The sequence below is a fragment of the Orbicella faveolata genome, unplaced genomic scaffold (assembly GCF_042242905.1).
Source record: "Orbicella faveolata isolate gen_17 unplaced genomic scaffold, um_ofav_v1 contig_47, whole genome shotgun sequence".
In the NCBI taxonomy this organism is placed as follows: Eukaryota; Metazoa; Cnidaria; class Anthozoa; order Scleractinia; family Merulinidae; genus Orbicella; species Orbicella faveolata.
The window spans coordinates 2,344,485-2,366,933 of record NW_028301577.1 but is presented as its reverse complement, the minus strand read 5'-3'; the positions used below and the strand labels follow the sequence as shown (position 1 = coordinate 2,366,933).

General features: G+C 37.2%; 3 protein-coding genes across 3 annotated transcripts in view; 2 read left to right on the top strand and 1 right to left on the bottom strand.

Annotated features, from left to right (window-relative positions):
- The first annotated feature begins 16 nt into the window (after positions 1 to 16).
- LOC110043301 (uncharacterized) lies at positions 17 to 1,938 on the top strand. The gene has a single exon (XM_020748739.2). It carries the CDS (start codon positions 34 to 36, stop codon positions 1,117 to 1,119), a length of 1,086 nt encoding a protein of 361 aa, XP_020604398.2. The 5' UTR covers positions 17 to 33; the 3' UTR covers positions 1,120 to 1,938.
- On the bottom strand, positions 1,904 to 11,569 carry LOC110043307 (lysophospholipase D GDPD1-like). The gene is made up of 11 exons (XM_089280455.1): positions 11,107 to 11,569; positions 9,305 to 9,347; positions 8,696 to 8,756; positions 8,274 to 8,348; positions 7,898 to 7,943; positions 7,658 to 7,782; positions 7,463 to 7,552; positions 7,086 to 7,219; positions 4,753 to 4,803; positions 4,067 to 4,118; positions 1,904 to 3,489 (listed from the first exon to the last, which is right to left on the bottom strand). The coding sequence occupies exons 1-11, from the start codon at positions 11,240 to 11,242 to the stop codon at positions 3,304 to 3,306; spliced, it is 999 nt and encodes a 332-aa protein (XP_089136581.1). The 5' UTR covers positions 11,243 to 11,569; the 3' UTR covers positions 1,904 to 3,303.
- Positions 11,570 to 18,324: 6,755 nt separating this feature from the next.
- The window catches only part of LOC110043306 (uncharacterized), a 28,393-nt gene continuing 24,268 nt past the window's right edge, over positions 18,325 to 22,449 (top strand). The window contains exons 1-2 of the mRNA XM_089280450.1: positions 18,325 to 18,526; positions 18,968 to 19,210. Of these exons, the coding sequence (XP_089136576.1) occupies positions 18,494 to 18,526; positions 18,968 to 19,210 (276 nt within the window). The 5' untranslated portion in view covers positions 18,325 to 18,493. The remainder of the gene's footprint in view (positions 18,527 to 18,967; positions 19,211 to 22,449) is intronic.

The following is a 22,449-nucleotide window of genomic DNA, read 5'->3' as shown; positions in this document are numbered from 1 at the left end:
CAAATTTTTCATTTTTGCAACGGACATCAAAACATGGCGGGCAAGGCAAGCGATTATGCGAGAAGAAAAATTGTTATTTTTGCAAGTGAATTAGCCAGTGCTGTTGGACGGCATAGATATCAATCCAGAGAAGAAACCTTCCAACGAGTTTGGCTTCGATCACATCCACAATCGTTTTGTTTTGCCTATGCCTTGCAGTTCAAAACTGAAGTTCACTCCATGTTGACAGAATGTGAAGAATTGCAGCTTCCATCTTTGACAGAAGAATCCGATCTCGTCGATTTCGGTGCAGAACTAAGAAAAATAATTTGCGACATTTCACTGAGAAAAATTTATTGGAAAACGTTGAATTTCCTGAAAGTGAAACTCTTTAGAAGCAGCAAAGAAGACCAAGCACTAGTAGCAGCTAAAGTGGTCGAACAGGTTGCAGCCGAGGTCAAGACACTTTGTCAGAACGAAGAAAAACCCGTGGAATCGGTTGTGAAAGAGATTTGTGCCAAGGCCAGAATCGAAAAGAAGGAGGTCGTAGAGGCAGTTGAGTCCAAAATCACGAAGGATCGCGGAACGCAGTTGGAAGGCAAAGCTGTTCTAGATTTCGGAAAAGCCAAAGGGATTGAGATCGAACGCCCCATCGCACCCGAGTTGTACTACAGGGACATGGAATACAATGGTGTACAGTGGAGTGTATGTGGCAAGGTGGATGCAGAAACAGAAGATAGTGTGATTGAAGTAAAGAATCGAAAGAATCGCTTCATGTGTCCTGAATATGATTACATTCAGCTCCAAACCTACTTGTTCATCCGCAACAAATCCAAGGGTGTCTTACTGGAGAGGTTGAAAGGAGAAAACAAAGAATCGTGTATTGATTTTGATGAAGAGCTTTGGGAAGAAGTGACAATCGACCTTGCTGAGTTTGTCACAGAATTACTGGACGCCATGACGATGAGTAAACAGGCACTGTATGGCCATTCTTCACCGAGGAAGCGAGAGCATGAACAGGTGGCCGAGGCTAAAGACCCAGTCAATTGCCAGGACACAGATGAGGGCCAAGTGAAGAAGATTGTAATGGAAGAAGATAAAGCTACGAACGATACAGAAACACAGGGAACTACAGAATAAACTTATTCCGAGTGTTCTTCTGGTGAAACACTTGTTTACCCATTTTCAAATGACTGTCAATCATTATACAGTGTAGAAAACATTCATACTGCCTGTCCCCCTCCCCCTATCTCTTCATTGTTTCATGCCCTGGTCCTTTGTTTAGGGGATTTGGGGATTAGAATTTTGATTGTGGAGTTACGTTTAGCTTTTAGCAGAGATGTTAACTACAGCTTGGTTACATGATGTGACAATTTACAGAGTGTTTGAGTCATTTGTGATAAGGCAATAAGAAATCGGCAATCTAATAGGATTTATCACAAATGTCACTACTAAAGTGTAAATATACTGAACTTGAGACCTTTCAGTGAGCAGAAAATATTGCTCCAGGATTTCAGGTTATTTCCTGAGAAAAGAGCCATTTGCTCCTTGCATTTTCAGAAAATATGCGAGGTTGCTTCTCATAGCCATGGCTAAAGAAGAGGTAATTACTTTTTCTTATAATAATCAATCTGATTAAAACGACATTGGGAAAATCATCACTGGTAACAAAAAATATGAAATCTCTTTAGGGAAGGGTATGTTTTCCACACCACTGGGGTGCAGCAGTCTTAAGTGTTTTGTGGTTTTGGTTTAATTTACTTGAAAGAAAGAATTCTTATTGCAGACATGAACTTTACACTAACAAAAATATTTAATATTTACAGAATTATAGACTTTTTCGTTGAAGGAATCACAAATACGATGAAATCAATTTGTTTTTCAATGCTATGGTTGGAATGCACTACTAATATATGTAGATACATTATTTAATAAATCAGTTTCTATTTATTTCCATTACATTTTTGGAAGAAAAGTTCATGATTAAAACCTGAACAGTGTGAAAATGGGTGGATACTACCGGAAATTACGGTAATTGTCTCTAATAATAAATATTTCTAATTCTAATATTATTGTTGAGCTTATGAAGATATTACACCTTTGGTACTGTAATAGCAAACTGTCTTGCGCTAAAAACTAAATACATCGACATTGGTCAGAGGTCTGGATTCCATGCCATCTGGTTGTGACCCAAACATAAACAATCAGTGGAAGTAAATATAATCACAGAAAGTGAACAAAATAGGAAATAAAATTTGATATCATCAGTCACTTTTCAATCAAAAGGTAGGTAATCCTTTGATAGCCAGTACACAGTCTGATCGTGATTTTCATGATTTTTGACATGCTATATCTTTAAAACAAGGAAATATTCTACAGTTGGACATAAATTAAATATTGAATACAACATGTTTATCACCTTGCAAAAACAGTGATACATTGTATGAACTATTTTTGCTAACATAATACTAATTACCTACATTACAATATAGATGTGCTTTGTTTGGTTATTGACGCTGTTTACAAAGGTCTAGGAATGAACTGGAGTGCCTGGATACTAAGCTACTTGACAATTTTGAGCTTGATTCATACCTGATGCTCTATAACAGATTGTGTAATTATGTTACTTCGAAGAACTGCTTTTTGCACTCAAATGGATCAGGGTTTTCATTAAGTGCCGGCTGATGGCTGAAAAGCCAGCTACTTCAATTTCTGAGCCACCCACTATTCGTGAAATAATATGTATGTAAGTTGTAAAGAGTAATTTAGGGAAAATACAGGTTGTTTGGAATGTGACTGAACCTTGACTGTCCTTGTCTCAGGACAATCAAGGCTGTAGCTAGAGAAGGGGCATGGGATCAGGGTGTCTTGCACATTTTCAATTATGCTAGCACTGTATGAAAAAGGTTGAATTCTTTGTAATCCCTTGATTTTGTTGGCATTTTGAACTTTTCCAAAATTGATTTTCTTTTTAGGAAATATCTATAAAAGAATGCGTAAAATAGCATTTCAGAGCATCTAAATTTCAAAATGTTCTGGGGGAAGATGACCCCAAACCTCCTGAGAGGCTTGTCCCTTGGGCACTCAAAAACTATTAGGGTCAGCTGTCTACTTATGAATCAAGCCCTCTATTCCCTAAATTAAAGAGAACCCTGAATGAAAATACACACTAAACAGTACGATGTTTCACTAAAATATGACACTTAATGAGTCTAGTTTTTAAAAAAAAACTAAAAAGAAACTTCCAGCTCTATAACTGGTGCACTATCATTGTTGCTGCCATGAGTGCTTTCAGTTTGCACTCGGCAGGAGAAGACTAATCTGTCACTCTTTTTTAATCAGCTCACTCCTTTCACTTCCACTGGTAGTGTTTACAGGCTCTCGAGGGATATTGCTGCCATTAAGATAATTTTGCAGTCTTGTAGGATAGTCTGTCATAACACCAGCAACCTTAAGCTTGTTGAAGGCAAAGTCAAACTCACTGTCATCATTTAGCACCCAAAGATAAGTCTGTAGATCAAGAAACAAGTTACATATATTCATGTCAGATTTGTTGCAGTACATACAACAATGCAAGAACATCAATTCTGTTTGAATGAATGATTTTTTTGCAGCAGGCAGATGTATTTCTAATAATTAGAGGTAACTCTACATCATTATTGTAATATGTCATAACTCAGAGTTACTGATAAGTTTGGCTAAAAGTCTGGTCAGTAGCTGATTTGATTTTCTTTGCAAAACACCAGGCAAAGTTCTGTATGAGTTATGATATACCTTCCCTCACCCCCGCTTTCCCAAAAGGGCTCATTTGTTCCCAAGTTACATTTTTTTTCTAAATTACAGACGGGGGGTATTTTAGAAAAAAAAGAAGTTTATAGTAAGAGGTTTTACAAGTAGTTACTACATACCTCCAAAATAAAGAGTTCATACGACCAGAGTGACATTAACAGGCAACTATTTAGGAAAGTATTACAGCTATTGAAACTAAAGACTGCATATTTTAACATATATTTTTTTGGAAAACACTCATCATCCTACAACAAACAGCTAAATTTACATTTGTCAGTACCAAAAAAGTTATCAGTACCTGAATTCCTCTCTTATCCAAATGCTTAAAAAGTATTGGGCTGATTAAAAACCTACCAAAAACATATGAAAATTAACATTTAATTTCCACACAACTATTACAGGGCAGGAAAAAACCCAGGTCCGATTGCGTGTAGCCTGCGAATACTCGCGTTTCACACATAGTAGTGGGAGCGAATGAGAGGCGGCTGTATTCGCAGGCTAGATTGCCTGAGGCAAGTAAATTTTGCTCTTGGGCAAGTGAAAATAGAAGTTCAATGGCCCAGTGAGCAAGTGATAGTCTTGTGAGTCTGAATGAAAATGTCAGCTTGATAAATGATAATTTCCAGTCACATGCTATTTCAAAACTTAAGACTGCAAAATTAGTTAACCATTGAGTTATTCATGACTATTTTTTTACATTGTGGCTGAAAAGCCCCCATGGGGGAGCTTCAATAAATGTATGTAGTTGAAAGCATGGACTTTACGTTAGGAATCCAAGTATACTTTGTTTGTGTTTGTCCTCTGATTGCCATACTGGTCGCCACGTTGGTAAGTACATTGTCAGATCAATCAGATCAATCAGAAAGATATGATGTCGACAGCTTGCTACATTTTTTTCTTTGTGGGAGTGTTATTGAAGAAACTTTTTGCCCAGATGTTTTGCTGTCACTGACAGATACATTTTGTCATTCACATATAACTCACCAGTCAACTATGTGACATAAGACTTTCATTGTTCGAGGCACTTCAAAACGCCTACAAAGGAACAGAAGAATCCGGTAGGTAGTAAGCAAGTTAAGGTATGTTTCTATAGTCGGGAATTAGTCAGAGAATCAAACTTTTTAAAAATTTTTAAGTAAAAAGTAAATTAAATTGAAAGTATCAGAGTGTACCTCAAATATATTTGACCGTCTCAATATTGGAATTGATTCATCACACAATGCCCTTCAAATGTGTGTCTCCAATTTCTGAAAGATCACTTTGTTTTCTTTTTATACTATTCTAAAGTTCAACATTGGAATGCATGGGGTTTCCTTTGATAAACAAAACCATAACTTTTAAACCGGACTAAAATTAACTAATTGGAGATACAGTCTTGTAGAGCATCTATCTGGAGTGAGAACATTTCAGCCAAATTTCAGCTAAATCCATCGAAAGGTGGCTGTAAATGAACTTAAAACGTACATTCCCGTATGGAATTTAAGGTTTTGAGATACACTGATGAAAAAAAAGCTTTAATTTCCAATTTGGTTTGTTCTAAGTGATTGATGACACACAAACTGTTGGATTTAACCATGTGCTGATAAATGAGTCCAAGGATCCGCTTACCATAACTATGGTGTTGATGACAGTCTGCATTTAACAGACATCACAATTATAGAAACTTTAGGAAAACTTCACATATACTATGGTGGTATGAGAAATGGCGAAATGCAGTGAGATTTCTTGTTCGGTACTCAATTTAGTCAGGAAAGTTGGTGATTTGAATGCCAAAATGGCTATAAAGATGCGAAGAATATCGTGAACCAGCCGTAGATCACCATAAATCAAACTGCAAGAAAACAAATTGTAACAAGCTGATTATGCCATGAAAGTCCGGCAGAAAATTCAAGCGAGCAGATGCTTAACAAAATTAGGTCACATCGCTGTGATCACTTGCAGCAAAATTGGCAACTTTTGAAGCAGAAAATGGCTTGTTCTCTCACAATTTCAGCTTCTTTCCCAACCCAAAAGGGCACAATGGTTTGTTTCTTTGAAGACATCAAAAATTCAGAATGTAGAAACAGCAAGCAAAATAGTCAAATGAAGAAACTATGGACAACTTTAAAGAACCGGAGAAACGAAGCACAATTGCACAAAGGATAATAATTCTGGTCAACTCTGGATCTGTTGAACAATGTACACGTACACATGAAAGAGGATGAATTCCTTAGCGATGACAGGAATTTGTCAACACGCTGTGGTAATTACAAGTTCAAAATAGCTTATCCTCTGTATCTCTAAGACCACTTTAGAGCTTATCATTCTGAACTTTTTTGAAAAGAAAGACCACTAAATTTTCTAGCCAGTGATAAAAAAAAAATTGAAAATTTGCATTTCTGACAGAAATTTAAGTAAACTGACTTTACTTTACTTTAATTTACTCTTTGAGAATTTGCCCAATTCATTGTAATACAATTTAGCTACAGTTACATAAAAAATCTTTTGTTCCAAACAACATATATTAATTATTACCATTTCTACAATGAAAATCTCACTTCCCTACCTTTCTGAGAAAAAAAAAAAATTGTACTAATAATTTGTATTTATACCTAAATTTATTCACTCTCCTTCTGCCCCATAGTGCAATATTCTTTGTAATATCTTTAGAGTATTGCCTTATTAGCACACCATTCCATCACTCCTTAAACATTGAATGGTCTAACAGAACTCCTGGAATATTGGAAACCAACAAGGTCTCTTCACTTGAACTTTCAAGACCTGTTAATGCAGCCAACTTGTAAAACCAAAACATGTGGTGATAGAGCTTTTTCCGTATGCGCTCTGAAGATTTGGAACACTGTTCCTTTGGAAATATGACAATCCAGTACAGCTTTATTATTTAAGAAAAACTCAAGACCTTCCTTTTTACTAAATTTATTAAGAGTAACTCTTTATCATACTTTTAATTTTTTTTTCGATTCTAGTTTTTTTTCAGTATTTTGCTAGTTTTTTAGTTTCCAAGTTTCTTAGAGTAAAATTGTAGATTGTAGGGATAATTTTGTAAAGCACCTTGGGCAAATAATGGATGTGTGCGCTGTATAAATGAATTATTATTATTATTATTATTATTATTATTATTATTATTACTATTGTCATTACCATTATCATTATCATTGTCATTATCATTATCATTATCATTATTATATTTATTATTATTGTTACATTTAGAACGATCCCTTGTCTGCACGTCCGGGCTTCTAACCATTAATATTTATTACTTATTCATGTTATTTAAAGAATAATGTTTGAACTCAATTATATGGTAACATCTTTACCTAATCATTGTGACTGGTAACATGATCTCCAGGAATGACTCCTTGATGGGAATAAATGGCAGTAGACCAGTATAAAACAGCAACACAAGTGCAGCACAACGCTTCATTGAAAACATTATTGGAATTTCTGGATCCTACAAGAAAAAGAACCAGTAAGAACCAGTACATGCAGCACTGTCATTGCCTGAGACAATTATACAATGTCCATTTGACTTTTAAAAGTTTTTGACTGATTTTGGAAAAGAAAATTGCAAGTTCTACTGGAGGCTGATCCCCAGACATACATCATGTACATGTAATAAGCAGTTTCCAGCATTTTAGCAATAATCATTTTAAGAGCTCAGATGATTAACTTTGTAGATCACTGTCAAGCTAACCTTCTTGTAACACTTGTCAGTAACTTCTTTTGAAAAGTTCCCCCACACTGTTAAATCCTTTCTGTTGTACTTGCAGATAAGTTCATGTGTCTAGCAAGAGAGAAAGAAAGAAAGCACATGAGTTCTCAAATAAAAATTGGATGTGCACCACAACAGGAACTGTTAAAACTACACATTTACAATTATACCACTTACCTTGTCTATAAGCACATCAGAGTTGGTTTTTATGTCTACATTTATAGGAATATTAGGAAATGCTTCAAAAACACTTTCTAGTAATGGAATACGACAGTCGTCATTCTTTACTTCACATGTAACACCTATTGGAATAAAAAAGTGAAGCTCAGAGCAACTCATAACAGCTAGTAAGCACATATGTTTAACTTAAATTTATACTTTTTGTAGTCTAATAGTCAGAATAAATTGTACAATTACCTGGCTGAAACTGAACATTGAGCCTTTTCATTAGAGGTGGCAGGTCCTAAAAGAGGAAATTTTTGCTATTAATATTGGTCATAAATAATGGCTCTAAAAGTACCTCATCAGCTTTGATCATGTTCTTTGATTAATTTACCTCATAAACTTAATAATATATACTGAGGTCAATGAATTTATTTTATTTGTAAACAGTTAATAAAGATAATTGACAGAATTGCTTTTAATAATTATTTACTTTTCATGATATTAGCAAAATATACATGTATCTCTTCAAATTGATCATTTTGAGATAACATGATCGTGTCAGTAAATAGCTAAAATGTATAAATTTAGCAATTTAATTATACGTCAAGATTTGTGAAAGATGACATACCTTGTAACTGAAATCAGAAATATTGTATTCTGTGTCTGTAACACGGGAAAGGTCGTCATCATGACACACAACAACCTGCGTACACAATAACAAACATGTATACATCTGGAAATAAATATACAGACTACCAAAGGAAAGACAATTTCTAAATTGGTAGAGGACAAATTCTCCAGAGAACGTAATAAGGTCTGAATTGAGCAAATTAACCTATGAATGACCCTGAAAGCTGAGTCTTTTAAATAAGCTTATTGTGCAATGAATAGGGACTGACAACATTGCTGCTTCAGCTCATCAAAGGATTTTCTTTAAAAAATAAAACCATTTAATTGTTCAGCTTCCAAAGATAGATACATGTTTTTGAGATTTCCAAAATCATGCTCAAAATGGCAACAGTGTTCCTTTAAATCAGTGCCTGCTAGTACCTGTTTATCGGCTGTCAAGCGGACATCTAGTTCAAGCATTTCTGTTCCCATATTTAATGCACTATAGGATGAAAAATGCAATATTATATATAACAGTTACAGTTTAGACACCAACAATCCTGGGTTGGGGGGGCACAGTACTCTACAAAGTTTTATATGTGGAGGCTCTGCCCCGGGGTCCAATCCCTTACCCTTTTGCAAACCATTTAGACAAAAAAGTTACCTCTTTTATATACCTTTTATTGAAAAAAGGCACCCCTTTAACATACCTACTTAAGAACACTGCATCCTTTCCTGAAGTTAATGAACAATTTTATGGGAGAACATCACACATTACCAGATACAGCCAAAAGGTATCTGTGCAAAATATTTTGATTAAAGGCTCCTTTAAATAACTAAATGACAGATTTCCCTACCCTTTCATATACATCAACTTGTGAAATACCTGAAGCCTGAAAAAGGTTCCCTTTCAGGACAAGCCTTCCTATAAAGGCCATTATAGGGAGTACCCCCCCCCCCCCCTTCCCAGGCCAACAGTATACTGAGATGCAGAACTGTTGGAGAGAAAAATGTTGCTTTATACATAATGTGCCGCAAGATATTTCTTACTGATGATAAGCTGTCATTGTGTTTTCTAAATTTTCAGCAGCTCCTGAAATAAACAGACAAAGAGGGATACAAAAATGATTACTTAAATTGTCCATCATCCTAGTAATCTATAATAAGAGAGATAGTGTTAGGGCTGGTGGGTTAATTGCTGTTGGTGTATTGGAATTCTAGAGGTCTGAGATTGAGCTTGGAGCCTGGGCATGTTATATACATGTACACTTTTCAACTCTCCTGGGTTGTGTGGGAGTGTCTCGACTAGATTACAGCCAGGGTGCATTTTGTGCAGGCTACTCTGAACATGTTAAACTTTACACAACATGTTTGCTTTTTCTGGGAATAATCCTGATTTCGCATGTGTTCAGCATAAACTTCACATCGACTGCACTTTGATTAAGATGCAGATTGAGGGGCTGTCGACACATTCACTTGTTCCCGAATTGTTATCAACTAGATGTTTAGGGTGGGAGAGGGTAAGACAAGTCCATTTTTGGATGTCAGTGCAGGGGGTATTCGACTAAAAGCAAAGTACTCTATTTTAATAAAGTTTAGTACTTTATGTTGCAAACAGCAAACACCAAAAACAGATGCATGTAGTTTTCACTTGGATGAGAGATTGCACCACAGTTGAAACACTCAACATTAGAGAAAGAGTAACACATTTGTGAAGTAGGCAGGCAAAGGCCAGCAGGTAAAAGTGTTACAAAATATGGCCCCCTTTTGAGGCCTTCTACCGATGATTCTGGTTCTCTCTTACTGAATTACTTTCACTGGAAATCAAAACTGTAAATAGAACACAGAAGACATCTGGATGCTTCCATAGAACGGATAGGAGAAAACTTTGTAGATCATGTTGACATCTTCGCTTAGCTCTTATTAACCAGGCAGGAGGTCTGTATGAGGGAATCTTGACCGAGATCTGTACAAACGACCGAGGTCAAGATTCTCCCATACAGACCGACTAAGCTTGGTTAATAAGATGTTTATTATATGGCAAACAGGAAAAACTAATTCGTTTAATGTAACTGGTTTGTACTAGCTGACAGTTTGCTTGCAAACAGCGATGAACTGAACTTGAAATAATTCTGCCAAAGTTTGCTCGTCGTCTTTACTTTTTTCTCATCAGGCTTTTTGGCACCTCCATAAATAAATATTGCGGGAAGAAAATAGTCAAAAGTTTTGCATTTTAGTTTGCAACTTTTTCTCCACAAAATGTAACCAATCTAGATGCCGGTCTAGATGGGAAAATCTAGACTGCTTTCACTATCAATTTCAGCCAGTCAAATTCGTGAATTTGGTAGTTCCCAGTCCTTGTGAGACACAGCCATATCATAAATGTCAGTAACGCCCACGTTAGCGACTGGAATGCAGTGACTCTTGGGACAGCAAAATTCCATGTGAAGTTGGGAGGGGGGGTGGGGGTCTGACCTAAATGTTTAGTTGATGTAATGCAGGAAACAAGTAAATATGTCAATGGCCCATAATATCTTCTAGTCTCTTGGAAAATGTTGTCCAAGAAACTAGGAAAATACATTGAGTTAGTAGCTCACAATTATTTTTGCAATTTTTGGTCACCTTTTCTGGGTCAAGAAAAGGTACCTGCTGGCAACATCTTTTCATGGTAGTGGAAGATCAAGGCAAATTATCAGAAATTATCAAAAACATAAAGTTCATAGCATCTCCTGTTATTTCTACTTATTGGTCGTGATCAAAGACCCGTCCAACCATTAAGCTTAACTGTAATAAGCTTGAACAAGGACTTAAACTTAAAGTTAAAAACAAGTTTAAATTAGTCGGTTACTTGCCTCCTCTGTGGCTGATGTGTCGACAACGAAACTTCAGCTTTTTCTTCTTATGTACTAGCCATGGGAAGTTTAAGAGAACCACAGAAGTAATAATGTAAGTTCCGACTATTGGCAACGCTATTGCCCAGCCCAACATCTCAGATCTACGAGCCGCAAAATTCGAATACTCCCTAAAGTTGTTCTTTGCCTCCTGCTAAGTAACCGCGCAGTCTTAGTCACGATGACAGCGAACAACAGCTTGGTCACAGGGCGTCAGACATCTACGTTCCTGTGGCACGAAATGGATATGAATTCCGAACCGACCGATTTGAGGGATTTTTATCCTTGCCTTCTTCTGTCATATGTTGACTTGTGTGCTACAAAGCAACCCAGCAACTAAATCCTTTCTCCTTTTGTCTCCAATTGAAGACTCTCCTTCACAGGGGCTTTGTTATGAAGACAAACAATAGACGGATTTGTCCGGAGCCCATTTTAAAATGGCTCCTGTAGTCGCTTATATTATAAAGGCGTTTGCCGTATAGCGCGGGACGATTAGTGGGAGAAAAATTTGTGGGGGTCGGGGGGAGGGGGGAAGAGGGAGGTCCCAAAAACTCCTCCTAATTACCATACAGTTCTTTTATGTCAGAGATCTGATGACACACGGCAAAATAACATCACCTATTAGTCTAGTTCGCGAGGTTTTTTTTTTTTTTTTATCTATGACCTTAACAAACCTCGCAATGTGCAATTAAAAGCAGAAAATTTTCATCATTTTCAGAACCACAAGAAAGTAATAAATCGTTCCATTCTAGGAAATAGTGATCTTCTCTGGCGGTACATCACAAAGAACGCTGACATTATTTTCCTAATTGAGCCTAATTACATGGTTTTACGTCAGATGAGAATGTAATTAGCAAGACATCGTTCTTTATTTTTTATCAGTAAATCTGCAAGCACGAACAGTTAGACAGTAATGAACATTTAGCGTTGAAGATGAATGTTCGAAGAGAAACACCATCAGTACTTGAGCTGTGTCATCGACACAACAAGAGGAGAGATCAAGAGGTCACTTCCAACCTGAGAGACTGTTTAGAATCGAAAAAGGGCCCTGCTTTCAGGAGATTGCGCTCTGGACAGGCCTATCCCGCTGAGGTTTACGAATCAAACGTTTCACCGGAGATGAGGCAAAAGTTGTTTCCCTATGTTGGAAACAGAAACGAACTGCGATTTTCCACTGCTGAAACTCGGTCGAGTCTGGTGTTTTATGACAGCTATGATTCTGATACAGAGAGTTCTTCGGAGGAGGATTGTGACACCCTAGCCGGCCAGTTCCAGGTACAAAATGGATACGTTTGGGCAAATAATCTTCAGGCCGCCAGATTCTATGATGAACTGAAAAGTCAACGACAGAGAGAAGAACGAGAAAGTTTCAGGAAAATAAGGCATCGAGTTCTGGAAAACATTAAAAGCTTTCCACTAAGGGTAGTTAGCGAACAGCGTCAAGGCTACTTCCAGAACCAAGCGAATACTCAGGGCTTTTCACATAGTCAAGCGAACAGGCAAAGCCGTCCTCGCTACCACCATGATCCGTTCCGCCATGTCACAAATAGTTTGGAGTATCCACTGCGCCTCCGAGCGAACGCTCTGCGGGGCTATTCACGACACTGCCAAGATCTAGAGAATATTGAGAGACGCCAGACCTGCCGTGGAACCAGCAGCTTGTATGTATACATGCAGCGAAGTGAGGCCAACTCGCCTCAAGGTAGCCACAAAGAATTGAATATGAGAGAAACAAAACTACCACCAATACAGCCGTTAAACGACAGACCTCTCCAGTTTAGAAGAAGTAAGAAGAACCGACCGGGAAGACAGGAGGACTGTGAAGCAAAAAACCAATGTAGAGGAAGACGAAAAGGAGTATGCCTAGTAACAGACAGCGCTCGAGAACAGCGCACATTTGTCCGAGTCCTCGGCAAACGCTTTTAGAGCTAAAATCGGACAGCCTTAACGCAGCAAAAATGTAACAGCCATGTTTCTATGCCTGTATTTGAAAGCGGTTTTCAGGCAAACTGTTTGGAGAAAAAATGTATTTATTAATATTTCATTTAGCCGAGACTGAATTGGTAAAAACTTTAACTGTCAGCTGAGTAATGACAGTAACTAGCTGAGATCCGAGCTCTGCAAATTTTTCTGAGAGATGATAAAAAGACTCAGTGAAATTTTAACTGATTGCCGAGATTACAGCACCACCGCGCAGACATACACTTAGAGTTAAACAAGGCAAAATCATTTAGATTGTTCGATTTACTTAGTTTAAAATTGTTGTATTCCCTTTTCCCAATGATTCCTTCTCTCTTGTTCTATGAATATTCAGTAATTAATTTCATTGTCTCATAAGTGCGACCAGAAATTCGATTATTGTAGAAAAGTATGAAACATCCCCTCTTAATACATGTATATGAAAATAGTTTACAGTAAACCATTTTATTTTCATTTCAAAAGAATTTTACATTTTTCAAAACAGTTAAGATGATATGTATTCGCTGTTGATGCCTAGCATCTTTCGTTTCTTAGTTTGATATTTATTACACAAAAAATTAGCTATTTCCTGAAACGCTAAAACTGTGAAATGCTCCCACCTCCGTCGTTAAATGAAGTGTTATGAATATGTTATCACAGCCATGCAGTTAATTTTGTTCATTGTCACTACTTACGTTTCCCCCTGATTTTACAAATCTGTGTCATTGTATTAGTTTTTTCCTTAGCCTTTTATCAATAAAGGAATAAGAATTGGGAAGCTAGCTATGATATATCACTGGATATACAATTCGTTTGATACCCAACAACTCCATCAGCCTCACTTAACTTTTTAAACTCCCCCCTCCCACCAAGACAAATAACAACCAAAAACAAACAGTTGCCAAAAAAATTCGATCCTCGTTTCGTCGACTTCATCCCCCTCACCTTGGTAACTCGAGCCTAGAGAGACTGGTTGTATTTTGAAAATCCCCTGCTCATTCGGAACGGGACGGGACGGGATGCTTCTTTTTTTGGAGGGGGGGTGGTTCCTTGGGGGTACCAGGATCCCTTGGGTCATAGCACTACTGGGGGTTGCTTCAGCATCTCAAAAACTAAGGGATTAGGGGCGTTTAATTGCGAGAGAGACACGCTTGTTGGAAGGAGTATTTTGTAGGTACTGTACTGTATCCGTTTTAATACCTTCCTACACAGCATTTCTATTTCCATGGTACTCGTTAAAGGGCCATGCATGTCTAACATTCGCTCATCAGCAACTGAAACCTGAGGAATGAGGAGAAACATAACATAGTCAGACATAATCCCACGAGTGTTAAAGATCGAAATTCATGCACTTGAAAAGCAAAACCAAAAAGGTAATCAATTCCACTGAAATATTGACAAGCAAACAATTGCAACACCGTACTTACATTAAGTAGTACTTCAGTGGTGCACGGAAGGGTTTGTCTGCATGTATAGATGAAAGTTAATTTGAATGAATTTAACTGAGGCTGAAAAAGTTACTCTGTTTTTCAAAAGGTGACTGGATCTTGCCTAAACGACACTCGGTATTTGTTGAAGAGTACGAGGAAAGGATCTCCACCGCTAGTCGTTAAAATGGCATTCGGCCATTAAAGCCATTGTTTTCGCGTTATCGAGTAATTGGAAATGGGATTTCGACTTCAGCAAGGATCAGTTTGGCAAGGGGCCATGGCAGGTGTTAGGCTTGCACTCAAGAGCAAATTTAACGTAATTGAAACAGAAATGCGTTTCTCCATTTCATTTCGGAATCTCCTGACCCATTAAGAAATGGTAAACGCGCGCTTCTCTAAGGCTATGTTATAAAACGAGTTGGTCTGAGGTGTAGTTACTACATGTAGTTTGAACTTAACGAGTTTTCATCGAATGTTTTGTTCAGTTTAGAGACGAACCTATTCATGAATCAACAACACTGTGATCACTTCAAGAATGTTAATGTTTTAACCCCGATGACTATCTTAATGGCCTCCTTAACGGATAAATTGTGATATTTTTGAAAGCTTTTTAAGTTGCATTGTCCATGTGGGTCAAGGGAAGAAGAAAAACTACGTCCAAACTCATTTAATTTTCGTTACTCTGGGTTAGAATGATACTGATCAGAAAAGATTTCACTCTTTCCATTTGCTTAGATCATGTGACTCAAGGGTCACGTGAGACGGCAACAAGAAAACGCGACACGAATAACTGTGTCTGAAAACGGCAGAAAAGAGTAGGTCATCTCGCTATAGTGTAAGGCAACTCGCCTAGAAGGTGTTAATGTAAAACAAAGTGGCCATTGATGTACTTTTCAATGCTTTTAGACGAGAAATTTCTGGGCCCGGCCACGATGTAAACCACAGAAACTTCCTAAATATAAAATGAAGTTATTTAAAATGAAAACACTTTTACAGTTGATTGGACATTTTCAGTTATAGTTTTGAGGGCCGAAAGGCTCTTTAATTCTTGCGATGTCATCACACTATGTTTATACAGGCGAGGGTAGGATATTGTCTTAAAATTGTTTAACTGACGTCAAATGGCGTGGAGCTCCGAGAGCGTTGAGCCGGGCGCTGAGGTGGTCTTTCCAAAGCACCAAGAATTTGACCCCAAAACACTACTAACAGTGACTGTTAATGAAAGTGACAAAGTTAATTAGCAAAGTAAACAAGATTTGAAAAAGAGGCTAATTCGAACGTCAGGTGGAGCTTAATAATATGTGCTATGTACAAGCTGAAGCTAAATGATACTGTTCGGTTTCTAGATAAGATGTGAACACCCTCGTCGAGTTCAAACACTGTTGTACAGAGATAGCCCTGAACCAGACTGATCTCGAATGCCAAAGAAATCGTGCACTGGCCTGTTGCGTTTTGATGTAACAGTTGGTCATTGAAGTATTATTTTACAATCAAGTGATATTAGTTGAAATTCAAAGTTTGCAAAGAAATAATGAGTGAGATGTCAAAATTCTGTGCAAATTCCTGGAGACAGTGTCGAGTTTCAAATCCCTCGGATTTGTTCCGGCCGATATGCAAGGCAAAGAGAAATTAAAGCAAGTTGAAAGAAAGTAAAAAACCTTTAATTAAATGTCAACTCTGTAGGTAGAAATAAGTTAAAGACGAGAATCAAAAAATAATAATAATAATAATAACCCCGGGCTAATTTATTGGAAATCTTGAGCCAGAATGCCACAGTATTGCTCCCGTCCTTTTCCGCGAGATAGAAAGTTACAAAAATACCGAAAACAGAGAAAAGGAAAACGATTAAGGAATTCAGAGAAGGAAAATAAAGATTAAAAATCAAGGCAAGCAAAATAAAAACAAAAATCTTGACACGAATTTCCCGGGGCGAGAGTAATTCTCCACGTACCCAGGGAGAGGTTGTGTGGCCCCCAAGCCAGTTTGAGAATGACCTCTGTGCAGCAGTGTGATTCGAACCCACGATCCGCTGTATCCGTTGCGGGCCACTTTTACCGCTCAACCACCCTTTCGAGGTCCGACTGAGAGTGCGTGCGCGCATTGTCAGACAAGTGAAAATGGGCTAGATTCAGGTAAATTGCCACTTCGGTAGACTGCCAAGAGAATAGAAATCCGACGTTTTTCTGCTGCCGTGAGTTTATTTTATGTTAGCTTGTAAACCACGCATCTCAAATGTGATGAAAGTTAACGCTCATCATGGGAAAACAGCTTTGACCCAAAAATTGTGCTGCTACTCCTCAAAAAAGCTCAGTGTTGACAAAAAAATGCCTACTTCAGGGCTACAGTGAATGCATGGAAAAGTGCAATTTATTTGTCGATATCAGCTCTCAAACTCCTTCCCTGTGAGAATTAATCCACTACTTTCATGTACAATTTTGATGTAATCAAGGGTGGGTATGTCAGGTGAATGTTTTTTTTTCTTTACTTTATATTGACAAAGCAAAACTCGCAAAAATGCACAAGCTGGTCAATCTCAGAACAACTGTAAGGAAGGAGGCTTGAGGGGAAGCGCAGTCTCGTGTTAAGTAAAAATGCATTCAAAATTTAGTGGTTCATTCAAAATGTAGAACTTAATTTTACCTTTATATTTTAACTTTCTTTTTGTTATAATTTTGTGAAATTTCTATTGAAGGTCAAGTGGAACGCCAGTTTAATATCTTAGAAATAGCTTTGCGCAACAGCCAGTAATTTAAAATACATATATATATTGATTAGTTGCTTTTTTTAAGGAATGAGGAAATGTTAAAGGGCTTAAGTACAATTACAAATACTGTAAAGACCGGCAGCGACTCGCCCACAAAGTTATAACCTTTATAAAGTTCATGTTGCAGAATGGCATCAACACCTACAAGAAAGAATAATCACAGCTCTTCCTGTGGTTCGAAGTTGTTAACGCATGGATGAAATTCAAACAATGTATATTTGTTTTTTAAACTTATCTTATTCATTTCGATTGTTTAGGTTGAAGATTGACACGCTCTAGAAACAATATCGCGTTCTGTGTTGTCTTACGGCGATGTGGCTAGAATCTAATTAACAGAGGTGATAACGGACTGTCTTAACAGACTGAAACTGTTAACAAATTGAAAATAAGATAATTAGAATTCTGAGCACAAAAACAACGTTTCTGTTCTTTGAACCGTGTTTCCTTTTGATTCGTTTAACGTATTGTTCTGATCTGAAATCATTAACACTACCTCCATTGTTTTGTCTTTCAAGCATAACCTCTCGCCAGCTTTTGCTTTTAAGAGTAACTCATGTTTCGAAGAAGCCGCAGATATGCAGCAACTTCAAGTCAACTTTTAGACGAAAGCACGTTTGCAAATACAAAATTTTCCAAGATTCAGTTAGAAAACTGAGTTACGAGATTTATCTCCTTTTTGTCTGGATTAATGGAATCCTGTTCAAATTATATACAGTAAAATGCGACATTAAAACAATTATGCTATTAGAAAATACCACAAATTCATCACACAATTACATGCAAATGAGTGGCTCGCCAGTTTTTCCTGCTTTTGAGATATTTCTTGGTTGTTTACAGCACAAAGCGCCTAATATAAGTATTTCTTTTTTATTTGATAGGAAATTGAAGATATTTTTCATTTCCCTCCTCATAAAGGAAGGATTTGTAGGCTTGTATAATTGTTATTGCACTTTGCTAAGTAACTTGTCCTATTTGAAACAATTCAAGTGTGAAGCTGTCAGTTACTTGCTGTGACGTCACCGGAGGCTGGGCCGAGTTCTTTACCGAAATCGTCTCCAAAATGGATGACTCACGGCGCTTGTCCCACGACGTAACGTAATGGAGCGCATATTTTGGATTGTATTTTCGGCTAGAGCGAATGTTATACACAACAGGAAATACTTCAAAGCTTCTGCCGTGCTCCCCAGTGAGCTAGATGGCTGAAGCCTCAAAGGACGACAAATTGCAGGTTTGACAAACTCGCAATTCTGTGCATATTTGTTGGTCTCCCGAGTAGCTGACTTTAACGGATCATTACGGCTAAATTTGCACTGAGTTTCCTCTAAGTCTTCGCACATGTCTTGTCAACAACTCCTACACTTCCAACGTGGTGACAATGATGAAAATTTAGCCTGGTCTTTTTCTTTTGTTGTGCCCATGTTGTCGTGAAAATTGGACTGCTCTGAAATTTCATACGCAACTTCACGTTAAGATTGATAGCGGGAATTTATAATTCACCGCAATAAGTGGTATGATATTGGTAGGTCGTTTTGTAGGTCGCTAAATTACTGGCCAGTTTTATCGTTAATGGACTTTTCCTATTTTCCATGGTAAATGTTTGGTAGTCAAGTCGAGTGTTTCTTGAAGTAGGCGGTCTTAATTTTACTTTATTTACGTTTGATGGTTTCAGACGCAAGCCGCAACAGACGAAGCCCGGTCGGTGTTTTTGGAGAAAGCTAGGTTAGCCGGGGAAGCTTGCTCGCGGGGACAGTTTGATCACGCTGTTGAGCTGTATACAGATGCGATCAACCTAGATCCACAGAATCATGTACTGTATGGGAACAGATCGGCGGCATTCATTCGAACGCGGCAATTCGAACGAGCGCTGGAAGACGGCAGATACGCAGTACAACTCCAACCCAACTGGTCAAAGGTAACGAGCTAGTAAGGAAATGGAATTAACGACACGTATGCATGTGCAAGCTTTTAAAACCATGATAAGATTAGTCCCAAGCTGCAAAGGAACCTAGTACTTTCGACAATTGCATTAGCTGTGTCAAGACGATTGGCATAGTTCGAATGTTTGTTAGCTTTTGCCTTCGACCTGCCGAATTTACAACTGATAGTGGTGTTTTGAATAGCCTTGAGCAAACAATCAAAAATGGTAATAATTTCGGCTTTTACATGAAAAGGAAAACCAAATACACTTTGGGAAAGAATCGCTTTTACAGATGTTTCAAGTTTGCTTGTTTTTAGCTCTAAGGAATGAGTGCATGTTTGTACTTTTCAAGTTTCCTCTCGACGAAATTTGAGTCTTACATATGCGATGCACCTTGCAGGACGCAAATAGTTGTCTGTATTTTGCATTATTTTGTTATAGCATGCCCATTCTTGTTATTTCCTCTTGTTCTTCAAGTATTAAAAACAGCTTTCTTTCAGCGCTCTTTCCGCAATAATCTTGGGGAGATGTAAACAGAAATTGTAACACGCGATGCGACCGCTGTTTAGTTTTTGTTCTTCTTGTGGATTAATTAATCGGTACTTTCGAAATCAAACATGGTAAATTATCCAACAAAGGTTCTAAAGAAGTGCCTTACACTTCCAGTGTTAATAAGATTACGGTTCCATTCGTGATCTACGAAGAATTATATCGCTCTCAATAAGTAGGTCGTTTGGTAAACATCTATTTCCGCTGTTGCATTTTTCAGCACTGTAAATGTTTATGTTGGAAAAATTGTACTCCATTAGGCAGCCCCCATGTGGCATTAATTGTTGAATGGCCTTGAAAGCTCGTTTTGCGGTTGTGATTTTATTCTCTGTAAGTTTAAATGAAGTTTCGTGATTGCAATAAATTGGATTGATCTTGATAACCTGGCTGTCTGACATGCAGTCAGCTTGTTTGTAAGTTTCTATTAGAAATGCGCAAATATTTATGAAGAGGTTTTGTTGAGAACATATTTCAGTCGAGAAGCGGTGCAATTTGCGTCCATCATAACTTGATAATAGCCAAGTAAATTTGAAGTGTAGTTAGAAACTGTGTAGTTAGAAATGTGATTAGAATTGCATTATCATAAACACCCCGACGTGCTACGATCATTGTAATGGACAAGGATGTCTATTTCAATCATTGTTGATAAGCCATGCGAGGTTATGAACTCAAAACAGCCACTGACAACTTTTTCCTTAAAAGTGGATTTTCTAAACTTGAGAGTAGGTTATCAAAATATTTTTTTGTCTTTTGAAATAAGTTATGAAATCTGTTTCAAGGTGCAGTTAACTGATGTTGTCTCCAGTTAACTCATTTCACCTTGCTGGATTTGAGTATTCTCTGAGATACCTTGCATTTAGAACTAATCAGTGAGTAATCACAGAAAATTACTTGTTCCAGGGATGTTAAATGAGAAAATATAAACACAGGAAAAATAATATCTTAGCAACCATTCTGCTTTTTATAAATCTTTTAGCATACATTACATCAAGGATCTACATCTACTTGCTATTGGCTATAATGGTAAAAATAAGTAACTAGCTGTTTTGGGCTTGTTTTAACTCTATTTTTTAAAGGCATAATTGAGTGAGTGACATTCTGATCAAAATAAGTGTTTTTCTAAGTTTCATGAATTTTGTATTGGTCGAACCCATTAGCCGAAAAACTACTAGGTCATGCTGTTTTGTTCAGTGAAGTGTTTTCATGTTGTGTCAGGTTGAATGGTGGCTCAATATCAATCTTATCATGTTTCACGCAGTCAACACTCAAGCTATTTTAGGCATGTTAAATTTACCTGTCCATTTTCATCATTTGTCATGTACAGAGGTCAGTGTATGCTAAGAACACTTCAAACTGATCAGGTACAAGCTATTTTTTAACTCAAGAGTAGTGAGTCAAATGCTTGGTGTTGGGTAATGTATACATTAGCAAAGGTTCAGAAGAGGAAAAACACTGTCACCAATGTCAGTGTCGGCTTTCTTGCCACTGGATCATGATTAATTAACTCATAGTAAGATATAGCATAACATGTTTTATGAAATGTTAAGGTGGGATATTCCAGCTCTACTCAATCTTGTTTGGCTCAGATATCATTCCCCAAGTATTGTAGATAAATTTTGACTGATTGATTTACACATGCTGTTTTGTCAAGTGCTAGTTAATTTATAGAACGATTTCCAATTTGCAACAATTTGCCAGAAGTGAAACTAAATTCAGTAACTCAGTATGTATGTTGTAAATGAATTCCTTGAAGTATTTTTTTTTGGTGAAATATTCCCCTGAGGGCAATAACTGCAACAATGGTGTCCTATATTGTTGTTCTGTTTTGATTGAGGTAAAGTGGAAGTAAAGTGGAACATCCTTTCTTATGACAAATAATATTATTATCATACTCATAGAGATAAAAAATGAGGGAACGAGATGGATGACATGCATGGCAATGTTTCATGGACTCCCAATAATAATGGGCTTTTTACTCCATTTTATTGAGAACTTATTTTTTTTTTTCTTGTTATTGTTTTCAGTTGACCAGCAGGCACTAATATCATGTCTAATGTTAATTTGCTTTAATAGAAACACGTATCTACTGGATCAATATGACTGAGTAACATCTCTGTATAAAAATCAATTAAGTCATCAACGCAAAAAAAATATGCTTAGATTTTAAATTAATCCATATTCAGTTTTGCTCATCTTGCAGTCATAAGTTTTGAAACAGTTTCTGACTGGACATTATCATTTGTTAAGCTGACATCTTCATTCAGACTCACAACACTACTATTTAACTTGCCTACCAGGGCACCAAACTTCTATTTTCACTTGCCCAAGAGCAAAATTTACACCTGTTTTTTTTTTTTTTTTCCCGTCGTGTTTGTTATTTGAAGTCAGTCTTTTCTCAAGTCACATGTGAGCCAAATGCATGAATCTTGTGATGATTTTGACTGTAAACTGAGAGCAATTTCTTTGGTAATTTTATAAACTAATGTTGTTAATAAGAAAGTGATTGGCATTTAATTGCTGCAAAGCATCTTAATTTGCAAATAACGGGTTAATATGATTATGGTTTGACAAGATCAGTCATGATGCAATATTTATAATATTTATTGTTATCTGTCATTTACAAAGCATATTACAGAGTCTAAAACATTCCACTAAAACCTCTAAAAATTCCTTTCCTCTCAAAA